This window comes from Microtus ochrogaster, linkage group LG8 (genome assembly GCF_000317375.1).
Source record: "Microtus ochrogaster isolate Prairie Vole_2 linkage group LG8, MicOch1.0, whole genome shotgun sequence".
Lineage (NCBI taxonomy): Eukaryota > Metazoa > Chordata > Mammalia > Rodentia > Cricetidae > Microtus > Microtus ochrogaster.
In genome coordinates this window covers 188,013-208,494 of record NC_022033.1, presented here as the reverse complement: position 1 = coordinate 208,494, position 20,482 = coordinate 188,013, and the positions used below count along the sequence as shown (strand labels likewise).

General features: G+C 52.2%; 4 protein-coding genes across 13 annotated transcripts in view; 2 read left to right on the top strand and 2 right to left on the bottom strand.

The window, feature by feature from the left end:
• Nucleotides 1-93: 93 nt before the first annotated feature.
• Nucleotides 94-7,233, top strand: Tcea2 (transcription elongation factor A2). 4 transcript variants are annotated; one of them, XM_005362663.2, is made up of 10 exons: nt 94-519; nt 2,164-2,226; nt 2,484-2,589; nt 3,361-3,451; nt 4,681-4,811; nt 5,421-5,477; nt 5,783-5,937; nt 6,012-6,158; nt 6,772-6,843; nt 7,046-7,233. In XM_005362663.2, the coding sequence occupies exons 1-10, from the start codon at nt 451-453 to the stop codon at nt 7,052-7,054; spliced, it is 900 nt and encodes a 299-aa protein (XP_005362720.1). In that variant the 5' UTR covers nt 94-450; the 3' UTR covers nt 7,055-7,233. The 4 variants fall into 4 exon arrangements, with proteins under 4 accessions (XP_005362720.1, XP_026642936.1, XP_026642935.1 ...); XM_026787135.1 differs by lacking the exon at nt 94-519 and adding an exon at nt 527-722; XM_026787133.1 differs by lacking the exon at nt 94-519 and adding an exon at nt 764-2,064.
• Nucleotides 7,234-7,987: 754 nt separating this feature from the next.
• Nucleotides 7,988-13,218, bottom strand: Rgs19 (regulator of G protein signaling 19). 5 transcript variants are annotated; one of them, XM_005362667.3, is made up of 6 exons: nt 13,113-13,218; nt 10,593-10,697; nt 10,323-10,444; nt 8,908-8,982; nt 8,583-8,817; nt 7,988-8,502 (listed from the first exon to the last, which is right to left on the bottom strand). In XM_005362667.3, the coding sequence occupies exons 2-6, from the start codon at nt 10,620-10,622 to the stop codon at nt 8,311-8,313; spliced, it is 654 nt and encodes a 217-aa protein (XP_005362724.1). In that variant the 5' UTR covers nt 10,623-10,697; nt 13,113-13,218; the 3' UTR covers nt 7,988-8,310. The 5 variants fall into 5 exon arrangements, with proteins under 5 accessions (XP_005362724.1, XP_013207647.1, XP_026642937.1 ...); XM_013352193.2 differs by lacking the exon at nt 13,113-13,218 and adding an exon at nt 12,921-12,996; XM_026787136.1 differs by lacking the exon at nt 13,113-13,218 and adding an exon at nt 12,594-12,910.
• A 2,041-nt stretch (nt 13,219-15,259) lies between these two features.
• Lkaaear1 (LKAAEAR motif containing 1) lies at nt 15,260-16,922 on the bottom strand. Of its 2 annotated transcripts, XM_005362660.2 has the most exons (3): nt 16,510-16,922; nt 16,266-16,388; nt 15,260-16,189 (listed from the first exon to the last, which is right to left on the bottom strand). In XM_005362660.2, the coding sequence occupies exons 1-3, from the start codon at nt 16,897-16,899 to the stop codon at nt 16,130-16,132; spliced, it is 573 nt and encodes a 190-aa protein (XP_005362717.1). In that variant the 5' UTR covers nt 16,900-16,922; the 3' UTR covers nt 15,260-16,129. The 2 variants fall into 2 exon arrangements, with proteins under 2 accessions (XP_005362717.1, XP_026642960.1); XM_026787159.1 differs by having other exon boundaries at nt 15,260-16,388.
• Nucleotides 16,558-20,482, top strand: part of Oprl1 (opioid related nociceptin receptor 1) — a 32,223-nt gene continuing 28,298 nt past the window's right edge. Inside the window, exon 1 of one of the 2 annotated variants that reach the window (XM_026787156.1) lies at nt 16,558-16,627. In XM_026787156.1, coding sequence (XP_026642957.1) covers nt 16,614-16,627 — 14 coding nt within the window. In that variant the 5' untranslated portion in view covers nt 16,558-16,613. Of the gene's footprint in view, nt 16,628-16,879; nt 17,017-20,482 lie in introns of those variants that run through there. The other variant, XM_026787155.1, reaches the window with a different exon arrangement.

The following is a 20,482-nucleotide window of genomic DNA, read 5'->3' as shown; positions in this document are numbered from 1 at the left end:
GGCGGAGGCGGAGGCGGAGGCGGAGGCGGAGGCGGAGGCGGAGGCGGAGGCGGAGGCGGAGGCGGAGGCGGAGGCGACCGGACTCGACCAGCGGAGGAGCACAGCTTCGCCAGCAAGCGGCTCAGAAAGGGTTTTGTTCAAGACGGCAGCGCAGTGGGTTATCTTTACTCCTCCCCTCAAGCTCCACCCTCTCCCCAGCTTTCAGAGGGTGTGTGGGGCGGACGTAAGGAGGAACTATCTTTTCCAGTAGGTCGCGCGCCACGCGCCAAGCAGTCGTCTGGGAGTTGTAGTCCCGGGGGCGGAGACTTTTTTTTTTTTTTAATTGTGTTGCACGCGGCCGCCAGGGGAGGTTTGGACCGCGCATCTAGGCGGCGGCGGCGGCGGCGGCGGCGGCGGCCGAGGTCGGGCCGGGCGGCTCAACTGGCGCAACCCGCCGCCACCGAGGTGGTGATGGGCAAGGAGGAGGAGATTGCGCGGATCGCCCGGAGGTTGGACAAGATGGTGACCAGGAAGAGCGCGGTGAGGGGCGCGGGCCGCCAGGACCCTGGGGCCCCCGCTCCGCGGAGACCCACCGAACCCACCCACGGGGAGAATGATACTCAGACCAGTCGAGACCCCTGCCCCGGGCCCGCCCTCTACCTTGTCCTGGGACTGCTGCTTCGCACTGGACTTCAAGTTGACTTGAGAGCCGCCCACTGGCCCCATCGCCCACCGGTGGTCGCGTGCGTTCTTAGTCCAGCCGTTGTCTCCCATGTCTGCCCCCACCCTCCAGAACCAGGTTTCTCTAATACTCCCCACCCCCAACCCCGTTTAGGCCTCAGGCAGCAGTAAGCCGGTGTGGGAGACAGTAGATTCCAAAATGAACCTGTATCCTTGAGGCCCTTGTAGACCAACTCTGCCCCTCGTCTTGCCCCGAGGCACTGCGGGCTTGGCAGTCTAGCCCGCCTTTCGATCGACCCTGGCCACTCTTGTAACCTTTCAGGAGCATCCTTAGAGGTTGATGGCAATTGCATCTTTTCTTCCGTGGGTGGGAAGGGACCAGGAGGTAGCCTTAAGGCTAAGTATGACCCGCCCATCCGCGGCACCAATCCCCAGGGCAGCCCAGATTGTGGCTGAGTCATGTCTGTAGAGCCTCCCCAGGTCTGTCCTTGGAGTGGAGGGCTGCAGGACAGATTTTGGGGATGCCCCCAAAAGGATTGCCTTGGGTTCCTGTTGTTCAGGGTTGGAGGGCTGGGGTCCATTCTGCAATCACCTGCACTGCAGAGGCTTGCTGGTGCTTCTTTCCTCCAAGGGTGTTAAACCCAAACGACAGCAAGAGTGGAAAGTCACAGACAGGACTGTACAGTGGAGAAGGGAAATGACAGAGGTTCCAGGAGGTTGCAGCAACCTGAGAGGCTGATTGGTGTACAGTCTCGGAAGCAGGATCCGCTTTAGGGCCATGAAACAAGGCTGCATTTTGAGCAGATAATTAACACAGATTGGAGGTTAGCTCCAGACCCTCCCATTGCCTCTAGTATGGAAGGTTTGAATGAGCTCATAGTGGCAACCTGGAGGATAGCAAGCACAACAGTGTTGGGTGTTGGAAGAGTCTGTCTCGGTTGTAGGAAGGAGGAATAAAGCTTTGAAAGTGCCAGGGAGAAGAGCAGTCTTAGGCAGAAGGAGAGTTTTAAGGTAGGAAGAGGAGGAGCCTTCAAGGTGCAGCCTGTCTGTAGATACTGAAGAATAGAGCTTGGTAGGGGAAGAAAACCAGGCTTGTCTGTTAAAATATTTGGAAGTGCTGCACTGACGGAGACTGCTCTACCACTATGGCACAGATGGACTAGGGCTAAGGAACCTGAGTTATATCTCTGAGTGTCCTTCCAGGAACTGGGCCATATTTTTTTTTTTCTCTAGTAGTTTGCTCCGTGACCTGATGTGGTTACCATGAGGTCTGGAGGTCACCACAGATGCAGGGTGAGAAACCACCCGATCTTTGAGGAGAGCACTGTTAAGCTGTTTGCTGTTTGCCTCAATTTCTTTCCTAGTGATGTACGGCCATGTGCGCAGTGCTCTGGTCTTCTCAAGGTAGAGGAGTGGCTTCCTTCTGACATATAAATTATCTCTCATGATCAGGAAGAGGTGGGATTGTTTAATGCCCTTTATGAAGGCTGTTTTCCCTTCCAGGAGGGAGCCATGGATTTGCTGCGGGAGCTGAAGGGCATGCCTGTTACATTACACCTGCTCCAGGTAAGCTCTTCCAGTCCTGGACTAGGATGGTTCCAGAGACAGCAATTCCAAGAACAGGGCTCCTTATATGACTCCCACAAGGCTTAGCTGGCATAAACAACTGTTCTAAGGAGAGGGTTTCTGATTCTCTCTGGTGATCAGTGAGGTGGGAGGTGGTGTTCGGGAGAGGTGTCCTTCTGCCCCTGCCCATTCCCTAGCCCTTCCCTGTGGGAGCCAAGAGCCCCTACCACCTCTGATCCTGGACACTTGTCTTGCAGTCCACTCGTGTTGGGATGTCTGTCAATGCCCTGCGGAAGCAGAGCTCGGATGAGGAGCTCATTGCGCTGGCCAAGTCCCTCATCAAGTCCTGGAAGAAGCTCTTGGGTGCGGGTCAGAATGTAAAGGGTGGCTCGTGTTGCTCAGTACAGCATAGAGTGCCGGCCCTGCTGCACTTAGGCTGTCTGGTTGTGGGATACAAAACAGGCCAGAAAGTGCCCATCCCTGGGCTGGAAGTGAATGAGCATAATGGTTGTTATCTGTTGTGGTGAGGAGGGGATGGCCTGGGAGGGTGTATGCCGAGAAGGAGGTTTTCAAACTGCAGAAGGTCAACAGAAAAGGAGGCCCAGATTAGGATATTCCAGATGAAGGAGGAGGAGGTGGGGCCGCTACCTATCTATGCAAGAGGTGAGCTAGGCAGACAGCAGCTATTTGTGGGGACAGTGGATAGCTGGGCTGCAGAGATGGCAGCCATTCTTGGGCTTTGTCTACAAAGCTCTCTTGAGACAACTCAGGATCTGCCCCTCCTTACAGTCGTCACATGGCCATTGAGAGGCTAGCAGTGTAAGTTTATCCTGGTCCATAGTTCAGGCTTTGGGCAAGGCCCTGCCCATGTTTTCAGAAGAAGCCTTTTATGAGGCATATGCAGGTTCAACCTGAAGAATCCCACAGCAGCTTGCTTGAGTGAGGCTTAAGGAAGGTGGGTCCTGAAGAGGCTGGTGGGCTTGCTGGGGACTGGGAGGAAGGTCAGGTGGCCTCCTGGTACTTTGCTTGTCTAATGGCTTTAAGCAGTGGGGACAATGGCCAGGTTGAGGCTGGGCTAGCACCTGGCTGCCTGATCCTGACCAGACTATACCATTTGTTTTCTGATAATGGCAGATGTTTCTGATGGCAAGACCAGGGATCAAGGGAAGGGCACGCCTCTGCCCACATCGTCCTCAAAGGATGCCTCAGGGACTGCGGATCTCAGGTAGCATATCTGAAGGCAGGTATATACATTTCTGCCTCTTGCCTCAGTTTCCTCAGTGGGAAAAGAAGGCTGATGTCCATTTGCCTGGACATTCTCCTGAGGGAGAGGCCCTCTCCAGGACACCATTTATAAGGTTAGCCAACCTCATGCTGGATACTGTCCCACCCACCGAAGATGTCTGGCTGTGTCTGCCTGGCTGTCAGTGTCATTGAAACATTCAGTAAGGAGGGGCTACCCAACAGGAGCTGGCCTGGTCCCAGGCTCCCTTTCCTGCTTCTATCTTTTTGCTGCTCAGCAGGATTGGTGAATGGGTCCCTCATGCAAATGCTATTGGAGCTACAGGTGGGCACAGCCCATATCTCCACATTCAAGCGTTGCCACACCACTGCCTTAAAGGTGGTCAGGGCAGACCTGTTACCATGGAGACGAGGGGCACTGCTAGTCACAGGCTATGGATGACAGGCTGCTTTGATCAGATGGTAGCAGTGGCCAGGCCACAACAGCCTATGCTCTGAGCTCTAGACTAGCAGTCCAGATATAATGTTATTATGTCCTGAGCTCATTAGCACGCCTGTACAGATGATTTTGCTTCAAAAAGCCCCCTGATGCTGCTGGTTTCCAGAGGAGAGGGCCTGGTGGGTATAGCATGACTGTTGGACAAGCCTTTCACTGAGCCCAGACCTGAGATCCTTGCCCAATTTCATTTGTGTTGTGGGTCATCTGTGACATTAAGACTTGACTTTGGGTGACTCTCCACCTCATCTTTACTCCAGGCAACCAGAAGTATCTGCCTTATTCTGCCATTAGCAGACAGGTGTTCACAGCATGACCCATGTCCTGGGTTTCTTGGGAAGCAGACACTCTGGAGCTAGCAAGAATATCTCAGCCCAATTTGACCAGAGAGCACTGCTCAGACACGGATTGTTGAAGGCTCTGGCATCCATTTGGGGAGTGATCTGTGATCCACTGTGGACCTTCTAGCCAATGCTCTTCTCTGATGAGGGCAGAGCACACAAGCATTCTAGGCTGAACTAAGGATGGACCTAGCTGGGGGTCTGTCAGGATAGAGCAAATGGGCTTTGGGGGTCAGCATGGCATCCACATTTGCTTTTCTGGGAATTATCACACAGAGAGGGCACTAGGTAGCCAACAGTGGTGTCCAACAGCTTCTGGATGCACAACTTGGCTTAACAAGCTTAGTCTGAGCCCAGCTGGCTTTGTCTCTCTAGCTGCAAGAAGCCAGACCCACCTAGGACCTCATCCACTCCGAGGATCACCACATTTCCCCCCGTACCCATTACCTGCGATGCTGTACGAAACAAATGCCGTGAAATGCTGACTTTGGCCCTGCAAACGGACCGTGAGTATTGCAAGCTCTGGATTTTGACACTTCTCCAGATTCACAGGGTGGCCTGGACCTCTGCCTGCTTTAGAGGTTGCTGCCTGAGAGATAACACTTTCTCTCTCTTGTTTGAGACAAGGTTTCTCTGTGTAACAGCTCTGGCTATCCTGGAAATTGTTTTGTGGACCAGGCTGGCCTTGAATTCACAGAGATCCACCTGCCTCTGCCTTCTGAGTGCTGGGATAATAGGCATGCACCACCACTGCCTGGCAACAGCTCTTCTCTTTAGCCCACTGTGACTTAGGGAGGAGGTGGGGTTTTGGAGTCATCAGAACACCTGTATATTTTTTTTTTTTTTTTTTTGGTTTTTCGAGACAGGGTTTCTCTGTGGCTTTGGAGCCTGTCCTGGCACTAGCTCTGTAGACCAGGCTGGTCTCGAACTCACAGAGATCCGCGTGCCTCTGCCTCCCAAGTGCTGGGATTAAAGGCGTGCGCCACCATTGCCCGGCAGAACACCTGTATCTTGGGGGTCTCCCAGGAATGCAAGTGCCTTCTAGAGCTCTGTGCAGAGGGGTGGCAGGTGGAAAAGCCAGTGGGGGGGGAACTAATGAGGGTTCCCTTTTGCAGATGACCATGAGGCCGTCGGTGTAGACTGTGAGCATCTGTCAGCTCAGATCGAGGAGTATATCCTTTGTACAGTGTATACAAGGTCCAAGACTTCTGGTAGAATCTGTAGGCCAGTGAGTTGTGCTTCTCCGGTAGTTGTTAGACACCATTGGCAGATTATCCAGCGCTCTCTTGGGGTGGTCCCCTAACTTTACCTGGGCCATAGATGAGTAAGGGGCTATGACTACTTAATATATAGATCTGGGCCTCAAACAGGAACAACACTATAATGAGGTTCCCCACAGGGCTTGAGTGGGCAGACTCATGACTCCAAGGAGGGGATGGAGCTCAGAAACCTCAGATGCATCCTTAAATACCCTTACGCATCTTCCTGGATGTGGGAAACACAGACATGAAGTACAAGAACCGTGTGCGGAGCCGAATCTCCAACCTGAAAGATGCCAAGAACCCTGGCCTGCGGCGGAATGTGCTGTGTGGTGCCATTACACCCCAGCAGATAGCCGTGATGACATCAGAGGTGAGCCCCAGTGGAAGGGCTGGGGCAGGCTGTTTGCATAGAGCTGCAGGCTGAGCACTTGGCCCCTTTATCAGGAGATGGCCAGTGATGAGCTGAAGGAGATCCGTAAGGCCATGACCAAGGAGGCCATCCGTGAGCATCAGATGGCCCGTACAGGCGGCACACAGACCGACCTGTTCACCTGCAGCAAGTGCAGGAAGAAGAACTGCACCTACACGCAGGTTGGGGTCCACTCTATCTCCCTTGGCTGGGACCTCAGGGCACACCAATCCTCTCCATGGATACCACCTTTGTCCCTACTTCTCCTGGTCTGGGGCTCTGTGCTAGGGCTAAGTGGCTTGGCCCTGCCCAGCTTGGAGAGACAGGAGTGTAGTCTTCTGTTTGGCAGTGGCTGTGGGACCTTCAGACCCTGCTATGGAGGTGGAGGCTTAAATATTTTGGGGAGACCATGTGGATTCCAGGACATACTGGGGACTTGGGAAGAGGGAAGTGTTATTAAGATGCCTTATGGAAGCTGCCATCATCTGTAACAGGGCATGAGGGGCAGGGCAGCTCAGTCTCCACTACCTGTAAGGACTAACTTCCGTCTCCCAGATGACCAGGGCCACTGGCATCTCTGCTGATCCTTTCAATATATAGACCCTCCTTTGGGAATTTTGTACTTAGCCAACACTCTGGACTCTACTGAGCCCAGTTGTTCAGGTCCACAAAGATCTCTGTTGTGGTGATCCACCTTTTCCATAGACTTATGGAGGTTTTAGAAGGTTGAGGTCAGTGGGAAGTTTCAAATCAAGTCATCAGTAGAGATCGGAGATTCAGCCAGCCACCTTACAGGTGCAGACTCGCAGCTCGGATGAGCCCATGACCACTTATGTTGTCTGCAACGAGTGTGGGAACCGCTGGAAGGTAGGTAGGTGGGCCCAGAATGCTCACCTCCAGTCCTGTCTCAGAATATATTGGACCTGAAGTAGGAACCAGGGCCCACTGTACCGATAGCCTCCTGGGAGTCTCTGGGGAGGAGCCCCATGCCTGTCCATCCTGTTACTGCCCTGGGGGGTGGTGTGTGTCATGTGGGGCCTTGGCCAGACACTTCCCTACCTTCCTGCAGTTCTGCTGAACCCTTGTACGTACTGATGTGTTGTAGTCCTGGCCATGGCTAGCATTGCCCCCTCCTGCAATATTCTTGGACACAGCTTCTCTGGAGATCCCCAGAAGGTGGCATGCCCTGTCCCAGCCTGCCTGCCTGGTGTGCACCTTTCTGCCCTTTGTCCCTCATTATTAAATGTTTTCTTTTGCCTTCCTCTGGCCTTGCTCCTGGTAGGGGCTAAACACTGGCTCCAGCTGGGTCTGTCCTTCCATTGCTCCCTGGGCTCAGACAACACTTGAGCTAAGCTGCCTTGGGCAGTGTAGGCAAGAACATGTCTGTGGTTCTAGGATACTGGTGGTCTGCTCATCTGTGTCCCACCATGCTGACTATGTGGGACTTGTTAGAACAGGACCTTGCCCAGTGTTCACCCATCCTCACCAGACATGGCAGCCCAAGGACCTGGTACCCTCTCAGGATGTTTTGCTCCATCCTTCACTCTGCTCACCACATGGGGGAGGATGGTCTCTGGGCTGAGGTCAATTCTAGCTTCAAATTGCTGAAACTTCCAGCAACTTGAAGGACCAACGTAGTGGGTGCTTTGCTTTATTGGACCCATAAGATGAAGATGATATTGTACCCAGCTACCTTGAGGAGGCCAAGCCTTTAGGAAGACATCTCACCAAGTACACAAGGGTTTGGGATAATCTGCAGTTGCATCTTAAGCCTTTGTGGAGCACTGACCCACTTAAGAGTTGAGGCCAGTTCCTAGAGCTGTACCTTGGGCAGGGCCCAGAAGAGTCTGGTGGATGATCCTCTTCTCTGACCTCCTACCCCAATTGTGGGATATATGGAAACTTGCTTTTAAAGGGTCAAGAATACTATATCATGTTTTTGGCATGTGCAGGAATACAGATGAATGTGAAAGCTTTCTTTTTTCTTTTGATAAAATGTACAATAAGGACATGTTTCCAATTTTAAAGTTCATTAACATATAAAATATAAATGGGCTCTGTTTTTGAGCCTGACTCTGAGGTCCTACATCTGGTTCTGCGGAATAAACAGTCTTGCTACAAACCTGTTGGCACAGAGGTTGTTCTCTATGAGAACATCTCCTGGGCACGTGACTGGAGGGTCTGAGGCACCATCTCGGAGAACCCCCAGCTGGAACAGGCTAGGGCAGAGCAGAACATTGCAGTTGCCACTGGGACTGAGTCTATATCCAGCCAGATGGGGCAGGGTTAGCCCCTAGTCTGCCCACAGGAGCAGGGCATCTGTTTGGCAAGCACCTAGGCCTCAGAGGAGGACTGTGGGGCCCCCTGGAGTAGCAGAGAGCGGTAGGCGGGGGAGGTGAGGAAGCGAGGATAGGAGTCCCGGTGCATGAGGGTGTAGATCTGCAGCTGCGCATCATCAAACGTGTGTGGTGATGGCTCTTGCATCTTCCTATTGATGCCTTCTCGCACACGGGAGTCCAGGCTCACCTGTGTGACAGGCACCAAGGTCAGGAGGTGGGGCGGGGCCCTTCCCAGGCCACCCTCACTTAACCCTGCATCTGGCGCACCTCCTTGGGGGACAGGATGGACACGTAGTCCTCATAGATAAGTCGCGCCTTCTCGTCCACCACATGTTGGTTGGCCTCTGCTTTCAGCTCCTCACAGGCCAGCCAGAAGAGCATGTTCTCTTCACTGTATTCTGTGCGCAGGAATGCCCGGAATACACTGCGGCCCGTGGGGCTATGCATTAACTTGTCAAAGGACTGTGCCCAGCTCTGTACTTCCTCAGGACTTGGTGGAGTGCTGCAGGTATTAGGGCCAGGCCATGTCAGAACTGAGACGTGCACACAAACACACACACACGCATGCACACACAGTGGTGGCTGTACTTACCAAACTTCACAGCTGGGGAGGGGTTGCAACTTGCTTTCCCGAGAAGCCTGCCACGCTCGCTGCCGTTCTTGATTCCTAATGGCAAATGAAAGTGGCACTACCTTATGCAGTTGGGTTCTCCACACACCACTCTGGCACGTGGTTGCCTAGCACCAGTAAGTCTGTTGCAAGGAAGGAAGCTCCTAGTGTGAGCCTTCTTCACATCCTCTTGTTCCCCCACTGAGGCCTCTTTCCTGGTCAGCAGCTGGACTGTTCTGGTTCCTGGTATCACTCCCTCTCTTTGGACTGCTGGGTAGAACCATACTCCTTAGCCTAGTTCCAGATCATTCTAGAGATCACTGAAAAGTCTGCACTTAAGGCCTAATATCAGCAATATGACTCATTGGCTAATGTAGGGTAAGAGACCCTCCAATGTGTCTGTACCTGTCTGATCCTGGCTCCTGAACACTGCCTCCAAGGGAAACTTCTTGTCAGTATGTGCTCAGTTGGCACAACGAGCATCTCATTCCCACACTTGTGAAGACAATTCAGTTCCCACCAGGCCTGGCTTCTCAGCAACAATACAGCTCAAGCTTCCAGTGAGCCCTACCCATTCATATTTCACTCCTTGAATCTTGCTTATACATAGTGCTGGGTGGCTTGCTGTTCAATAGAACCCTCAGTCTGTGTAGGGTCAGATTGCTATAAGGTAGGAAACTTCTACTGTCTCTCCTACTCCTGCCATCAGACACCCCCAAACCTTAAATACTTTTCTGTCCAGGGCCAGCTGTTCCCTTACCCAAGTCTCTTCTCAAATGTGTCTTCTACTGCACATAGTCTGGGGTCTGGGCAGCTCTTAGTGGTATAAACAGGTTTTGGGTAAGAGCATGGACACCATATGCATGCCACTTGCTTGGCTCTTGAATGTAATACCCCAGCATACTAGGTTTAAAGGACACACGAAGGGGCTGGAGGATTTCTCCGTGTTAAGAGTGCTCGTTCTTCCACAGACCAAATGCTGGCTCTCGACCATTTGTAACTCCAGTTCCAACACCTTCTGGTCTTTTCAGGTTCCAGATATGCCACAGAGACATAATCAGGCAAAATACTCAAGACACATAAAATTTAAGAGCCATATAAAGTCCCTTAGAGGATCTGGGCACTACTATCAGCCAACAAGGCTCAGCAATCTCTAGACAGGGCAATGCTGTGGCTGGGGCACCTGCCTAAAGCTAGTTTCTTGGAAGCCTCTGGAGGGTCAAGGGAGCAGGTCTGAACCTTAAAAGCCACCTCATCCCACCCCTTCATGCTTCTGTACCTCTCCCATGAGCTGCTCCCCAGGTCCACATACCTGTTTGGTGCTTTATGAACCATGTACCCCTACCCAAATGCCCTGGGGTCTTCCCAGTGCAAGCTGCACCCTCAAGTTCACATACCAGGAGCAACTGCAGCAGCAGCACCAGCATAAACAGCAGGGGTTGCGACTGGGGGGTCCTGAAGGGGCTGCATCATGGCTGGACATCAATGGGGGCCTGTCTGCCTCCTCTGGTCCTGTGTGCTGAGAAAGAGGGGGTTGCCTCAACCTCCACTCCAGAATTCACTGGACCCTATGTCTCTGCCCACCTGCCAATGGACTGTGTACCCAAGGTCATGACATTTTGGGCCTCAGGTGTCCAGGAACCCAATTAGAGGTGGGAAGTGCCTACCTGTTTCTCAGCCTCATGTGGGGTGGGCATGGGTGGGTGGAGGGGGTTGCTAGGTTCTGTGGTGCCAGCTCTGGATCTTCAGTGCAGTCTGGGAGTCTGTTGGATCTGAGAAGAACATTGGATTTCTGACTGAGGTCTGTGACCTGGACCTACCTTGTAACTCTGCACCCCACCTCAGGGAGAGGTCCCTCAGAGGGAGCTTGGTCAGAGCTCTGCCTTAGCCTTCTATCCCAAGCCTGCAAGCTTACCCCATATAGAGGTGCCGGAGATGGGGATAGTGCAGTTGGGCCTCCCATAAATGGCTCTAAGACACCCCCATCTGCTCAGTCCCTGAGAAGCCGGAAGCCTGGGTTCCTCTTTCTTGGCTTCCGGCTCCTGGCCCCTCCCAAGAGGACTGGAGCTACAAGCTGGTATGGAGGTGGGTAGAGATGCTACCCAGATGACTGCAGAGGGCTAGGTCTGAGCATTGAGTACTTGAGTGGGCCTCAGAACGACTTCCCGAAAGTGAGGAATGGGGTGGAGGGGGGGTATGCCCTGATGAGGTGTGTACTCAGGTAACAAGGTTCTTTGGCCCTCGGCTGCCTCAGACACTCCCATTTAGGATGCAGAAGCAGGGAGTGCTAACTATGGAAGCTGGAGTGGCAACGTGGGAGGACCAGCTGCTTAGTGAGAGCCTTGGGCTCTTCAATGGGTTTTCATAGGGTTTATCATTCTTGATGTTTGGACCACACTTTCACGGGGGCAGGGAGGGGGAGGTCTAGGAACCTCTCAGGCCACTGAAAGCTGACTTCAAATTCCAGTGTCCCCAGGGGAAACATAAGCTAAAGCATCCATTTAGCATGCTGGCAGCGGTTTTGAATGCCTCCTCTCTCCCCAGCCTGTGCCCATTTCTGTCCAAGATGGAGGCCATCCAGGTTTTAAGATCTCTGCTCTGTCCACCTTCCTCTCGTCAGCCTGGGGCTCACATTACTTTTGATGAGATTCACCCCCCTGTAGCCCCTCATCCAGCAGAGGTCCTTTAATCCTGTTCTTCTTCAGCTCTGTCCACTGAGGGTGTAGCCTCACCACCTGACTTGACTTCTGAGATGATGGGTTCCCAAGTCTCCCAGCATGCAAACCAGGACACAGAAGTAGCTTGGGCTGTACTTCCCTGGGGCTGAGCTTCTAGGAAAGGAAGGGGTGTGGTAGCCTGAAGTCTCTAGGCTCTCCAGAGTTGTCCTTCATACCCTCACCCTGAAGACCACCCCGCAGCCGATGCTCCATCTCCAGTCAGCAGACTGGACAGGGAACAGCCTAGGGTGTGGGGCCTGGATGCTGGGATCCACTGGGGGCAGAGACGGGTGCCTGCCCTTTTCCCTAGCTGCAGGTTCTGGTCCTGGCTCCTTGTACCCATCAATGGTCAGTTGGGACCACCCACGTCGTCCAGGGTGCTCTTGACTACTGCCTCCCTTCTTTCTGGGGAAGGGGAGCCCAGACTCTGAATTAGGGTTTTCCTGCCCTACCTGTGAATATTGGAGGGCTCCTTTCCTCCCCAAGCCTCCCAGGCGTTGGCCCCCCAAGTCTATGCAGAGAGACCAGATGCAGCAAATCTGGTCTCTGAGGACAGAAGCTCCCTGGGGAATGGCTGCCGCGTTGCTCCACAGAAGAAAAAAGAACGTCCAAGCCTGCCCAGTCCCTCCCCTTAACCCCCCCACCCCGCTTAAGAAAATGGGGCAATCCCAGAAAAAAAAGTCATAACCTTTTGGGGGGGGCTAACGGGTTCCATTCCCACTTCCATCCCACACTGTCATTGTCCTACCTGTACCTCCATGGCAGGCCAGACCTCTCTCACCATGGCGAACCCTGCTGCCCAAGCCCACCTGAGGAGTGGTAGGCCCCCACCCAGTTCCTGCTTTCTGCTGGTGGGGTCATCTGGAGGGTTGGTCTCTTCTTCGCGGTCCCTCTCGCAGTCTCTGAAGCCCCCACCCCTTTTTAAGGAATTTGCCATGGCGCCCCACTCACCAGCGACCTAAAGGCGGATGGGGGCGGGAGGGCCAGGTTCGGTCTGGGCCCCACCCTGGCTGCCGAAGGGGCGTGCTCTAAAGCAGCAGGGACTTAAGTCAGACAGCAAGATGTACTCCTGGGTATTCGCGAGGTAGGAAGGCGTACAGAACCCCGCTCGGGTGGGGCCGGGGAGTGCAACATTCACCCCTAAGGCTTTCCAGGCCGAGTGGCTAGAGGACCTGACTCGAAGGGTGGGTAAGGTGGTGGATCGGGTGTCATGTCTGGCCCCTCCCCACTAGGCTAGCGGGCGGGAGACACGGAAACCTGGGTTCTTCCGGCCCCCACCTCTAGCAATTACTTCTCAAAGCTCCGAGCTGAAGAAAAAGGGGAACCTGGCTGCGGCTCTCCCTCCCCCACGCGCAGGGGGTGGGCTCCGGTCCCACCGCGACCCAGGTCCACGTGGACCGGTTGCTGAAGTCCGGGCACAGCCTGCATTTACACCGCCGGGGCCCGTCCGCGGTCCAGCGCCGCACTCACCGCTGAGTCCCAGAGTCACGCCGCTCGCGCGCTCCGAAGTCCTGCTGGTCGCCGGGGAGGGGGCGCAGGCGTAGTGCGCAGGCGCCTCCGCGGTACTTCCCCAAAGAGAGGGGCCGGGACTTCCTCGAGCCCCAGCGCCTGCTCGCCCGCAGTGCCCCGCCCCGCGCCCGCTCCCGCGCCCCACCCGCGCTGGCGTGTCGTCCCGCGGTAGCGTGGCATGGTGACCCTGACATGATTGAGCCGGCGCTCCGTCTGGTTAACTGGGTTTTCCCAGCCTTTTCTTTATGTGATAGTGCAGTGTGGGGCACCAGAGCTGAGTCCCCTGTGCTCCTTGGCTCGTCTGGATTTAGAAGACACCTTTGGGAAGGACTGGCCTGTGGTACTGCCCTGTCCGGCCAACCCCTTCTCATTTCTGAGTCTGGTCTGTGTCACCCTGCTATGGAACTTTCCCAGAAAAAGGGAGGTTCAGGAACTATATAGCTTGGTGGGCACTGTGGATGCAGGTTCTTATATCAAATTACCCTGAAAGTTTCTGGAGCCTGGTTGAGTCCCTTGTTGACCCCTCAAACTGCTCCAAGATAGCCTTTTCCACAAACGGTCTTGCTCTTTGGCCAACTCTTCAGATCCCTTATGATTGGGTACAGATTTGAATCAGATCATTATCCCAGCATGCTCTGGGTTATGGTCCAGGGACCCTGACCCTACTTTAGACTTGGTCTATAGGGTGTACATGGTTGCTTGGGCCATGTGGTTCCTGCTCTTCTTAGCACTGGAACACAGCCTGATCAGTTCAGGCTTTGGGATCTTGCTAACAAAAATGCATTTCAACTGTACAGGTTGTATGTGCTCAACACACAAGTCAGAGGTACAAAGCAAATACTTCACAAGATCCCTTCAGGCAGTGGGGCAGAGGCAGACAGACTTAACCTGGAGCTGACTGCAGTGGACCAGAATGGGAGACACACAAGAAAGGGATGGGCTGAGAGGTGAGGAGGGCAGGATATGGCCATGATGTGCAGGGAGCCTGGATGAAGAGAGAGTAGTTGAGAGCCTGGGGCTACCAGGCTTCCTGCAATACTGTGTGGGACTTGATGAATTGACCACAGAGCCCTTTGACTGCCAAAGTGATGGATTCCAAAGCAAGGTAGAGGCTAGGAGCCCATCTGGACAGTAGTAGCTGCTTCAGATAATAGTCCTGAGAGGTGGGCACAGCTCAGAACAGGGAGGCCCAGTAGACATGGGTCGATAGCAGATGCAGACACCAAAGCTAATTCTGAAGCAGGTGGTGTGGGCCAATGGCCATGGGTAGAAGTCAGTGCATTCTACATGTCTGCTCACTTGCTCTCTGCCTCCCTGCATCTGCTCACCACTCAGTTAACATCTAAATCCAGGAAGGAGAACAGGAGCTTCTGAGCAAGCGATGCCAGTGGGGTTGGAACTTTAACCCAATAAACTCTTTTCCAGAGCAGGAACCCTAGCTGCTCACAAGCCCCACAGGTGCCATAGGTTTTGTATCCCTGAAGGATTTCCTTCAGACAGAGGGGTCCTATGCCACCTTCCTTAGCCTTCTTGGTAAACCCAAGAAACCCTCACTGATGTGGAGATCAAGTGGCGGTCTTTGTTCTTCCTCTGCTCTGAAGTGCTTATATGAATCATTCACTGTGTGGGACACTGCAGCGGCCCTAGGCATCTCTGTGACCACCAATGAAGAAATGCGGGGTCAGAAAAATGATGAAATAATGGCATAGCTTTACTAAATAGATGAAGTTTTTCTAGGCACTTAGCAAATCTCCAAGAGACAAGTCCTGGCGTCCAGACTCCAAGGAGCTTGCCCAGAGGAGCCCAGCACTGACTATCATCTGGTGTGACTGTCATTAGAGGGCTGTATCTGGGTGTGTATGACCATCATTCCTAGATGAAGAGACTATTTTCCCTGCCCACACTCATGTCCAAACCTACCATTTACTGCTCTGCCATCCTTACCACTGCCCGAAACCCCCTCCCCTCCTCCTGAGAACTGCTGCTGATTTGTGGGCGCTGCCATCTGGGTTTGGATCAAGGCTCGGGGCAGCAACAGGCCAGAAAGTGAGAAGGGTCATGTGCAGGGGAGAAGACCAGCTGAGGGCACAGAGCCCCGGGAACTGGCCCTCAGTGAGTGGACCACAGTTTTGATCTCTTTTTCCTCCTTCCCTTCTGTTCTCTGTTTCATACAGAGCCAGTGGGAGCCTCCATGCAGGGACAGGGAGCTGTCTACCTCCTCACAGCTCCCACCTCTCTTCAACCTGCTGGGTAGAGGCTGGGATGGAGGACAAGGCCAAGGGGCCAAGGCACCACAGGTTCTGCAAAGAGCCCATACTGTGGAGAAGAGGAAGAAGAGCTGCTCAGAAACCAGGGGCTTTTCAGAGTCTAGTGATCAGTGATCGGAATGGGATGGGTGGCTTCCTTCCTGTGTTCCATGTTTGGTGGACAAGTGGGCACAGGAGGCTGTTTCTGACGAGAGGGAGGCTGTGGGTGAGCTTTCTGTCCACCATCCAGGGACCTTGGCGAGGAGCGCCCCATTCACAATCTGTTGGTCCTCTGGGCATAACTAACTGGACTCTCCAAAGGCCAGCTTTGGCTTTGCCGTCATTCTCCCTCCCCGAATGCCACCCCAGCCCTCAGGTGGAATGATCCAACTTTGAAGACAACCCTGATTTCTGGGGGTGCTGTTGTCAAGGCAGGCTCACCCATATCCTTTCCCACATTGGTACCTCCCCTCCCCATTACCTCTATGGTCCTGAAGGGCACTGGTTGCCTGATGGGGGCAGGCGATTGGGAGATAGGATTATCTTAACATCTCCTTACTTTGAAGAGCCATCACTGACACTGTGGCTGTGGGAGGTGGCATCTAAGCTTGCCCTTCCCTCCTGGAGTCCAGGGGGAAAAGAAGGGAAAGACCCGAGAACCCTCGATGAGAACTTTATGTTAGAGGGTGGAGAGCCCTTGTAATCCTGGGGCTCTGTAGGCCAGGGTCACCGTCATCGCGGGAAGATGCTGCCATCTACCGCCTCTTCCAGGATTGTCTCAACACGCCTCCGCTGTAGAGAAATGGGCTGGTGTCAGTGTGTGGCGAGGCACGGGGGCCCTCTCACCCGTCTCCGGGTTTGTCCGCACCTCCTGTCGGTCCAGAGGATCGGGGATTTTCGTGGGCTTCAGTTGGGGTGGTAGGAACAGTTCCAGCCGAATGGCGGCGCGCGCTGAGCCCTGCCTCTGGATCAGGAGAGCTATTTCCTCTGCCTGGGAACCGAGCTTACTGAGCAACCCTGGCGAGCGGGCCAGAGACTACCCGCCACCCGCCTCCTCCCGCCAGCTCGGTGGGATCTACTTTGAGGACGCCCCCGGGAGGCCCTTTGCATACCCGCATTCGCGTGTAGCGCAACCTCAGGGCGCGGACTCGGCCACGGGCCTCTGCGGCCTTGAGGACGCCCAGAAGCCGATTCTGACGCTCAGCGGGTAGTTCGGATGCTTGCGTCCAGGTGCGCGGGTCGGGCATGGAGTAGGGTATGTCCACAGACTCGCGTGGAAAGATGGAGGCGGCCGCGCCTGCGTCGTCGAGCAGGTCTCCAAAGAGCAGGTGGCGGCGGCGCTCTGTGGGGGTCATGGCCGCCAGCCTCTCCTGACTCAAGGTCCAGCCTGGCTTCGGGGGCTCTGTTGCCTGCGGGTCCTTCCTGCGTTTCTCACCAGCTCCAGCTACTGGTGCACTCTTTTTGGCCCGCTCCCGTGTACCCTTTACTCCTGGGGATGGCATGCTTCAGTCTGTAGAAGAAAAGGGGGAACACTATGGCTCCAACTGTGTTCCTGTGAAACTCCTTGTAGCTTTCTTACTCAGATCCCTAACTGGTAGCCGACCCTGTGCATATCTGCGGTAAGGTGTGACTTCTAATCCTCTCCAGTTTTAGAAGCATACCCAATTTAGGGCTGTAAAACCAGACGGATGGTCCTGCATGTCACTGGTGTTCCATAGCCCGCATCACTATGGTTAATGGGTCATTCAGCGTCCCCTAACTCTGGAGCTCTGCAGTTGGCCTGGCCCTGTGCCTCCGTCCCTGGTCTTTGGTTGGGGGTAAGGTTAAGGGTATGGCTTTTCATGACTTCTTGGACAGAGGATCCCATCCTGAGAGTGTGTCTACACATCTCTGCTTGAGTGTGTATGTGAATGTGTGGTATTGCAGGTAGGTAGGTATATGTGTGTTCGGATCTGTGTGTAAGGGTACTACACATTTATACATAGAGAAGTTCAACCTCTGTCCTTCTGGCCCGTGGGTAGAGACGTGGGGAGCAGTACCCAGGGAAGAGATGACAAAGGAGGAATGGCTCAAAGTGGGAAAAGGAAACCAAGCCTAGCAACCGTCCCTGACCCAGCAGCAGTTCCTGACTTCCTGTAGGTGAGAGGTAGAGACATAGTTGTGTGCTCTCCTCTAAGTTTTCTAACCCCTTGCCCACCTACCAACTCAGCATCCAAGCCTCCCCACCCCAAGTCCTCACACCCCCATACTTTCTGCCTTTTCCGTGGGAAAACACTTCAGTTTTGAGTCTCTGGGTTTGTTGACTATGTTGCTTAGCAACCTGGAGCCCCACCCTCCCAGCCTGGCAGTGCCGGTGCACCACTATGCAAGCATTAAGTTATAGGAATTGGGGCTGTGTGTGTGTGTGTTGTGTTCTGTCCCAGGTCCTCTTCCATGGTCCCTTCGAAGTCACTGCGAGTTTTTCACACATGGGTCTCAGATTCACTGTCCTGGTCTTGGGGGCTGGCTTCTGACTCCTTGGAGCTAGCTTTCTGGGCAGAGCTCCTACGGATATTTTTGTGATTAAGGCCCACCTTAAATCCTTGTGGGAACTCAGAACCCCCTTTCACCAATTCTGGGGCAAGTTTGGGATCTCAGGGGTCTGGAGGTCTACCAAGATGAGACTTGAGTTTTGCTAAACCCTAACCCTGTTTAACCTTGGATGGGAGGTCTTAAAGTTCTATAATCTAATGAGCACTCATTAATTTAGTGATTTTAAAAATAACTAGTTCAATTTTTCTAACTAGTTCAATTTTTAAATAACTTTCATTATAAAGAAACTTTCAAATAAAAAAAATCACTTTCTTGGGGCTGGAGAGATGGCTCAGAGGTTAAGAGAACTGACTGCTCCTCCAGAGGTCCTGAGTTCAATTCCCAGAAACCACATCATGGCTGACAACCATCTGTAATGAGACCTGGTGCCCTCTTCTGGCCTGCAGGCATACATGCAGGCAGAATACTGTATACATAATAAATAAATAAATCATAAAAAAATCACATGCCAAAATTAGCAAGACCCCACATCTATACATCCCAATCAACTTCTATACAGTTAGAACAGCCTTTTGTATTGAAAACTGTGTAGCTTCACATTGGATTTTACTCTTTCAGTATCAAATACATTTTTGTGCACTTACCCACCACCCAACCCCAAAATACCTTTGACTAAGTTAGAACTAGAAAAACAATTAGCAGGCTGGAGAGATGGCTCAGTGGTTAAGAGTATTGCCTGCTCTTCCAAAGGTCCTGAGTTCAGTTCCTAGCAACCACATGGTGGCTCACAACCATCTGTAATGAGGTCTGGCGCCCTCTTCTGGCCTTTAGGCATATACACAGACAGAACATTGTATACATAATAAATGAATATTTTTTTTAAAAAAAGGAAAAACAATTAGCTTTTTATCCTCTTTCATAACTTGTGTTCTTACCTGTATTCAATTCTTCTTCATCTCCTAATATTTAGTCTTTCTTTTTCTCTTTTCTACATATTGTACTACAACCATATATACATCTGTTTATACACACACATTATTGTCTAAATTCTACATACGAGGTAGCATTCTTTTTAAAGTTGAAAAAGAGACAAGGTATTCATTCCCCCTTTCTTATTTGATATAGTGCTCAAAATCTTAGCTATAGGAATTAGACAAGGGAAAGATATAAAATAGAAAAGGGAGAAGTCAAACTATCTCTAATTGCAGATAGCACAATTCTTTAAACACCCTATTGAGTCTCCTGGAAAACTATTGGACATTATAAACACAATAAAGTTGAAGGATACAAAATCCATTAACAAAAGCATGCAAGCAAGCAAGCAAACAAAACCCAGTAGGGGCTAGAGAGATGGCTCAGTAGTTAAAAGCACTTACTGCTCTTTTAGAGGAACCGGAAACTTGGGTTCAATTCCCAGGACCCACATGGCAGCTTACAACCATTTGTAATTCCAGCTCCAGGGGATCTGACACCCTCTTCTGGCCTCAGTGGGTACCATGCATGTACCTGGTGCACAGGTACACATGTAGGCAAACTGTAGACAGAAGTTTCTGTCCCACCTGGTCCTGCAGCTGTTCAGTCCCAAAGAACCACACATATACATAATGAATAAATAAATAAATAAAGAAAGAAACAAACTAGTCTATTGGCTCTTACAACTTACATTAACCCATAATTCTTATCTATGTTTAGCCACATGACTTGGTAGCTGTTCTCAGTGCATCATTTTCATCTTGCTTCCTCTGTATCTGGATGGCAATTGTAGACTGAGCCTTTCCTATTCCCAGAATTCTCTTACTCTGGTTGCCCTGCCTATACTTCCTTCCTAGCTACTGGCCAATCAGCAATTTATTAAACCAATACAGTTGACAAATCTTTTTTTTTTTTTTTTGTTTTTTGTTTTTCGAGACAGGGTTTCTCTGTGGCTTTGGAGCCTGTCCTGGAACTAGCTCTTGTAGACCAGGCTGGTCTCGAACTCACAGAGATCCGCCTGCCTCTGCCTCCCGAGTGCTGGGATTAAAGGCGTGCGCCACCATCGCCCGGCTAGTTGACAAATCTTTATAGGGTACAAAAGCATTATTTCTCAGCAGCAAACTACCCATATACATAAGAAAACAATTTTAAAAAAACAAAGTACATCAAGAAAACAAAACAACAACAAAAACCAAAGCATTTATACCACCAGTGGACTCTCAGAGAAAGAAATCAAAAGAAATATTCCATTCAAAATAATTTAAAAAAAAACAATATTTAGGAATATATTTAATCAAATCAGTGAGAGACTTCAACAACAAAAACTTCAAGAGTTTGAAAAAGTGAGTTAGAGAAATGTCTCAGGTTAAGAACACTGCTCTTCTGGAGGACCTGGGTTCAATTTCTAGCATCTGCTGGTTAGTGGTGGCGGCGGTGGCAGTGTATGCCTTTAATAGCAGCGCTTGGTAATAGCAGCACTCGGGAGGCAGAGGTAGGCAGATCTCTGTGAGCTCAATACCAGCCTGGTCTACAAGAGCTAGTTCCAGGACAGGCTCCAAAGCTACAGAGAAACCCTGTCTT